A 7105-nucleotide genomic window follows, 5' to 3' on the forward strand; every position below is an offset into this window, starting at 1 on the left:
CTTGAAGTGAAGCACTTTAAACTATAGACTCACTGAAGCAATGGAATGGCAGCAGACTGTGACAGTGGATAATATTGCGATAAACACAAGCCAAAATAAAACTTAGTACACCACAAGGCTGTATTCGTGAGTGTCAATGAAATGACTATCTTATACATACGATATAAGGGGGCGTTTAACTTGTATACGACTACAGAATGGTGTGACCTTGTAGAGGTGAAATGCCAAGGTACAATTGTGAAGTTACTATGGTAACAGATTTAACGGTTCAAGAGAGTTCACTTTTCTATCATGAAATTTAACCATTGTTTGTGAGTATTGCTAAAGCTTGGACGGTTTCGATAGGTAAATTGTCAAATGTTCTCATACCAGTTACGAAGTTTCCTTGATCAATGGAATTACTGGAGATTGTCTGCAATCCATAGCCGTCACTTCCAATTTGTTTGGTGTGGCTCTGATATCAGGCGGTGTTGAAAGAGGTCGATATGATAACTGTTCTTGATAAATATCGAATAATTTTCTCAAATCATCGATCATAGTATGACGCTTACGACCATTTTTCAAGAACGGAGGTTCGATTGACATCATTGGGGTAGGAAATGAACTATCAGTGGACGGAGGTCGACTTCTTCGACTAGCAATGGCGCTTTTTTGTCTCATTTCCACACTTCCAATGAAAGTACTGAGGGAATTTTGTTTATGGCGTAACTCAGACACTATACTACTTGGCCTTACTCGAGTTCTTGGGGTACTGGTGGTAGTGCTTATTGGGGGTAAGCTCTGCAGATCACGGGTGTCCGTTCTCGCGGTCTGAGGGGCAGTCTGTGTGCTTGATATCGGGCTGATTGTATAACTCCAGGCTTGTTTCGGTCGGTGGAGACCGAATACAATTGCGTCTTTCCGTTTAACTGCCTCGGAAAACTCGTTATGGCTATATCTTGCCCACTCGGCAGCATTCATAAAACACTCGTTGTCTCGTGAGCTAACCGAAGCACGTCCCTCCGTTAACAAGATATGGGCACACTCATAGTTACCATGTTTGGCGGCTAACAACAACGCAGTATAGCCTTGTTTATTTCGTGTATCGATGGGCAAGCCATACTTCGTCAGCAGTCTAACTAGCATTTGTAGAATCTCTATATTTCCATTTATTGCAGCGTGATTCAACGGTGTATCCCCGTTTTCGTCGGTGAAATGGATCTCCAGAATTTCTTCCTTGAAAAGCCTTTTTACAGTTCTTTCCCTGCCATATAAACAGGCGTAATTGAGAACTGTTCTACCATAGTCATCTCGTACGTTGGGAAAAGCTCCAGTCCGTAGAAGTATTTGAAACATTTTGTAGGCATAGTCTTGGTTATCGATGATACACGTTAACATCAACGGAGTCCTTCCAAATCGATCCTTCTTCTCTATATTAACACCGAGAGACACCAATAATCGAACTTGGTGTAACCGTTCGGCGAAGATCGCGTGGTGTAGCACCGTGCTCATGTCCGTTTTCAGTCCCTTCATATCGAATTCCACCTGTTAGAAACACAAATACACGATTAGGTTCGGCTTGTAAGCTCTATTTTTCCTCGGGTGGTGTAGAGGTCGGCACGGTGTGTCGAACACGGTAACTCCGTGACGTAAACATGGTAACTCAGCCGCTGTCAAGGGGCAACTGGGTCAGTGGTACAGTATTTCAAATGACTTATTCATGAAACTATAGACCACAAATAAATGTTTACCGATCGGTTTTATGTGACGACAATACAACTGCCATCTAAACATATCATTGTACCATCTCACTTGAACATATTCAAAAGAATTCTTTGATAATGGTATAAATTGAAAAATAAAGTTTTTTTTGTCCCGTGAAACTTTAGCCCAATGCCATTGGTCAGAACATAAAACCAATCGAAGAAAGTGTACATCTATTGTTTAGTTATACCAAAAGCTATTGTGGCATGTGATTAATTTTTGATGGCGGTCAGGTACTAATAAAGACGGCTAGTGATGAGACTGAATAAATCTCTGAATAAACGCCAACAAATCAATAGGAGTGGTTCCCATTCGACTGAACAACATCAAGCCCCGAGGATTGTGAATTTCACAAAGAGATCGAGGCGGTAAAACGTGAACTCGGAGACTTTTTACACCCCTAATGTCAGCGATTGTCACTTTTACAACCTGCTTTGCCTTTGTTCAAATAAAAGGATAATTAACTGAGGATATATGATAGGTCGTGGTTGCTGCTATTCACAACTTTTCGCTTGAGGCTGGCTCTTTCAGAGAAGGTACTCGACAAAGGGGTTCTGATCTGTATATATTGATCAGACTTAGCTAAGTACAAACAAGGCCAAATACACATTTCTTGAAGGGTTTGCACACTCGTGGGATTGTTATGTAATTCAATTAAAGTTTGGTGGTAATTACTGCCAGGTTTCTAAATATACCACAAATTATTTTTTTTTAAATGAATTGTTTTGGCATATTTACATTTAACGTTGATGGAAAACAAAGGCACCGGGATTAGCCGACTTTATAATTACCTAACGACCGTTGTACTTGCTATAAAGAACGAGGTAGCCCAATGTTTTTTGTACGTGTGTAGTACTACGTAAGTGACAAAGTTGCTGTCTTCTTGAAGTTGCACCTATACAAATGCGTGACGACGCCATGGTTACAAAGTCAACTTGACTATTTATTCACTTCAACAGAAAAATAATTCTGCAAACACTTAAAGGGAAGAAGCAAACTTAGCTTTTCAGGATGACATGCTAACTACCAGTTGCTATCACCTCTTGATCTGCGGATTACCGGCTGACCCGGACTATGATGTCTTGTTCTACCATGAGTATAGTTTTAGGAAAAATTGAGTTGTATCATTTTTCTTACCAAATTAGGATATGCAAAAAAATATATTGTTTTGTTCTGATTATGTTCCTTTCAGAATTACGTTAGGTCACGTTAATATGTAATCGAGTTGGCGTTTAACCATTTTCGTTAGGTGTGGGGTCATGACTCTCTCGTTTTCCTGTTATTTTATCAAAATGTATGAAGTTTACGTTATTTTCGAGGCATTTTTCGTACGCTAGATAAAATAGTTTTGGATTGGCTAGGGATCGGGATATCGGAAGCAGGTTTTCTTTTGAATCTTAAAGACGTATGGTTACTAGCCTAAAGTTAGGGATCTAATCAGGGGGTTTGGAGAAAAGGTTGATAACTTTTTATAGACCGCTGTAATAATTTTTCCATTTTTAATCCGCCACGTTCTGTGTCTGGATGTTTCTATCAATTAAACTAAACCCGTCCACTTTCTTATTTATTCTTCTCTACACTCCATATATTGCATTATTAATACGAACTCTCCAGAGTTTCGTCAACCAATTCACCCTCCGGGTCTAATTACATGTATTCTGACAAGCCACGGGGGCCACTGAGAGTACTTTTTCCATTCTCGTGTTAAATAATGATGTATGTTAGTGTGAGGAAAAGAGGCCTCGTGGTGTTTAGACGAAAGGTGCATGACTTTCTTTTTTCGTTGCTGCACATAAGTCTTTTAATAAGTTTATAACGATACCTGCGCACGATTTTGTTCGGTGTTGAGCACCCGTTCGCCCTCAGGCTATGTCGCAGGTGTCAAACATCTCACGTCAAATCTCATTGTTAACGAACGAGAGCTTTATACCACCAGACCTAAGATTTCAAAACGTTGTCACAGATTGTTGGTTTTCTCAAAAGTATATTTTACTCAGGGCCGGTCTGATTTTCTTTACTGACAACCAATGTGGTTTTGAGAAGTTACATAAGCTGTGTTCATCTAAGCTAGGTAAACCATTTTGTCTCGAACAAAGACTCATGCAAACAATTATTGTCCGATTGAAATAAATGAAAACAAACAGTGGTATATTCTATGCTAAGCTACATACCAGTTGTTGCAGGGACGAAGAAACTTTATTTGGAGTCGAAATGGTTGATAAAAAGTGTTCGTCAATGGTAACCCTCTGTCTGTCTGTCTGTCTGTCTGTCTGTCTGTCTGTCTGTCTGTCTGTCTGTCTGTCTGTCTGTCTGTCTGTCTGTCTGTCTGTCTGTCTGTCTGTCTGCTTCTGTCTGTCTGTGTGTGTCTGTCTGTCTGTCTGTCTGTCTCTGTCTGTCTGTCTGTCTGTCTGCCCGTGTGTGTGTGTGTGTGTGTGTGTGTGTGTGTGTGTGTGTGTGTGTGTCTGATTGTACGTACGTGTGCACACTTACTAACGATGACCAAGCGATATGTTCTTTCTTAATCTTTCTTTCTTTATAGAATGGTATGAACACTTTTTCTCAAAATACAGAGATCACAAAACCAATTGTCTGTCGTCGTTGCCGTGAGTCACGTGTTACATTGACGAAGTGTATAGTGTAGATGCATAATCCCTATCACTGGATCACGTAATCATTCTTGGAAAAGGATTACAGATTCGAATAATGTTGCTACGAATGAGCGCACTATGTTTTTTTTCCTTCGGTACACTCATACGTTTGATACACAGTCACTTGTGAGCTAATATTATATTCAAGGATGGTCACAATGGCAACGTTATTAGGTATTTACGAATATTCAAAAAAATACCATCACCGGGGTTAACGCGAAAAACAATATAAAGTTTAAATGATATGATACCGCTGACGGTATTTTTTTCTCTGAATATTCGTAAATACCTAATAACGTAATTATTTTGTATTATGATCATCCTCGAATGGAATATTAGCCCACAAGTGCCTGTGGTTTGATTCAGAGTAGTAAGGGCATAACTGGTAACGGTATTTTCTTTATCTACTCAAACAATCAACACGGAGTCAAACTAACAACATTATCCGTTTTCGTAATGTACTAGTTCATATACCTATACACACAACCAAGACTGCGTGTCCCTGTGAACCCTGCACTGTAGCCGTAACAACCTAAAATACCGTGGCAAACAATATGTCCTACCCATGATTCCCAAGGAGTATCGTAATTTGAGTGCACACACATTTTATAGTATGAAATCCACATTGACACCGACATAAAGACAGATTTCAGTTTTTGAACAATTCAAACTCAATGAAGAGGAATTGTTGTTGTTGAAAAAAATTCCATTTGATGAAACTTTCAGATTTATGGTGTCCGGGTTGACAAACAGGAAATGAGTTCAGATTAAAACTTTTAGATAAACTATTATTCACCATTCTATGTCGTAGGTTCCGGGTTTAAAGTCGATATGATATTAGTTTCCACAAAAGTTCGACCTCAAGAAATTCGAAGAAGAGGAAATAAAACGCGACAAAATTATCAGGAACCCGTTACCATGGTTACACGATTTAACAGCGTTAAAACGGTCTTTTGCCGATTTAACTTGGCGGTACACTAGAAGATTTAAGGCACGGGGTAAGTTTTTCAATTTTCGAGGCCGCGGTGAAATTTGATAAACAACACGTAACTTAATCAGATACAAGTTTTCTGTATTGATTACGATTTTGGGATAATACATTCCAAACTTGATACGGTGACATATTATATTTATATATATATATATATATATATATATATATATATATATATATATATATATGTGTGGATTGAACTAGAACCGATTGCATATCATAAACACGGTGTAACTCAATGATTTTACACAGTCCCTCCATCGCGGGTGGACTTTCCCAACCATTGATAGCCAAGGATCTGGCAATAAACTTAAAACGGATGTTCTTCTGTCATGGCCCACTCACCGTACGAAAAAATGTCTATTCAAGCAGTGTGACACGTTAGTGGGTACCGACGTGGTAACCGTACTCTGTCTCCAGCAGACAATGAATCACACATTAAATCAAGTAACAGCAACTCGATAACATTTTGTATATCATGAGCTGTTATCTGAATTAATATGCCGAAACTTAAAACGACACCCGTCTCACCTACCGTATGTGTTCAGTGCTTCTCCCTCACCAAGCGTTGATCTCGTTGCGTAGTGTGATTAAACGACAACAGACGCTGTGTTTGCCCTTTTCCAACGTGAACACTTGATTCGTACAGACGCCTATCGATCGTACTGATTGTCAAATCAGGTTGTACGACTGGACAGACAAACTTGTGCACGATTAGATTACCGGTATCCAAGGGATGCTTAATATGAACCCAGGCACTTCATCGACCTTTGACAACGTTCCATAAACTCGTCCACCTCAGCTGGCTTGAACGTATTGACATATTATAAAGTCGGTGATTTAAGGTCTGCTATGTATATTATAGTGGCATGATACCCGAAATTAATGTTCTGATCGAATTAACCTCTGACCCAAAGCCAAAGTCGCAAGACCATATCATCGTCACGGATTAATAAGCTTTTTTTATGTGTGTTCATAAATTTGTTTTACACTTATTTATGGACCGTTTCCTAGTATAGTACCTATCAAAATGCAAACGTTTGCAACCTTGGCATTTTTTTATTTATTCGATAAAAACAAACTCCATCAAATACAGATGATGTCTTTGATATTCCGGTAAAATGTTTTGTCGCTTATATTCATTACTATGACAACATTTCCGTCAATTTAGTATCGAACTTCTCCTAGGATATTGAATGTGGTCATTTTAAGCGTTTTCGGTTCAGTAGTCTGGATGCGAACGTGGTTTCTAACTAAACCACCGTGAGTGAAGGTGTAAATCGTAAAATATCTTATAGGGACTAGACTACGGTTCAGTGACATGGCGTAAGTTTATCGTTTGATCAATGCCCTTGATAGATTGACGTGTCTAAAAGTTTGCGTTCCAATTCTATCGGCATACCACATTCTATCGAGTTTAGTTCGAGGTGACACAGGCATGTACCTGTGTATTGTGCCATTCACTGTATACGTATGTAGCTTTGGTGTTTGCTATTAGTGATAATATTAAAGGTATATACCAGGCCTGTATATTGCGCTGTTTAGTAATTTAGCAATAATAGTTGAAGTCATAAATGATTCATAAATTGTGCGGACACTTTGCTTTATAGGGATATTAAAGTCAAAGATTACGCACATTTCACACAGCAGGGACGGTGAGTGAGAGACAGAAATTAGAAAGAAACACATACAACGAGACAAAGAGTGAAAACAGACAGAC

General features: G+C 39.0%; 1 protein-coding gene across 2 annotated transcripts; it reads right to left on the bottom strand.

Annotated features, from left to right (window-relative positions):
• Window positions 1–57: 57 nt before the first annotated feature.
• LOC144436714 (uncharacterized) lies at window positions 58–6048 on the bottom strand. 2 transcript variants are annotated; one of them, XM_078125566.1, is made up of 2 exons: window positions 5917–6048; window positions 58–1524 (listed from the first exon to the last, which is right to left on the bottom strand). In XM_078125566.1, the coding sequence occupies exon 2, from the start codon at window positions 1510–1512 to the stop codon at window positions 373–375; it is 1140 nt and encodes a 379-aa protein (XP_077981692.1). In that variant the 5' UTR covers window positions 1513–1524; window positions 5917–6048; the 3' UTR covers window positions 58–372. The 2 variants fall into 2 exon arrangements, with proteins under 2 accessions (XP_077981692.1, XP_077981694.1); XM_078125568.1 differs by having other exon boundaries at window positions 5921–5939.
• Between the last annotated feature and the right edge of the window lie 1057 nt (window positions 6049–7105).

This window comes from Glandiceps talaboti, chromosome 6, assembly GCF_964340395.1.
Source record: "Glandiceps talaboti chromosome 6, keGlaTala1.1, whole genome shotgun sequence".
NCBI lineage: Eukaryota > Metazoa > Hemichordata > Enteropneusta > Spengelidae > Glandiceps > Glandiceps talaboti.

Excerpts from the sequence above, each read along its gene's own strand:
- LOC144436714 (XM_078125566.1), bottom strand. The coding sequence starts at position 1,512 with ATGAAGGGACTGAAAACGGACATGAGCACGGTGCTACACCACGCGATC.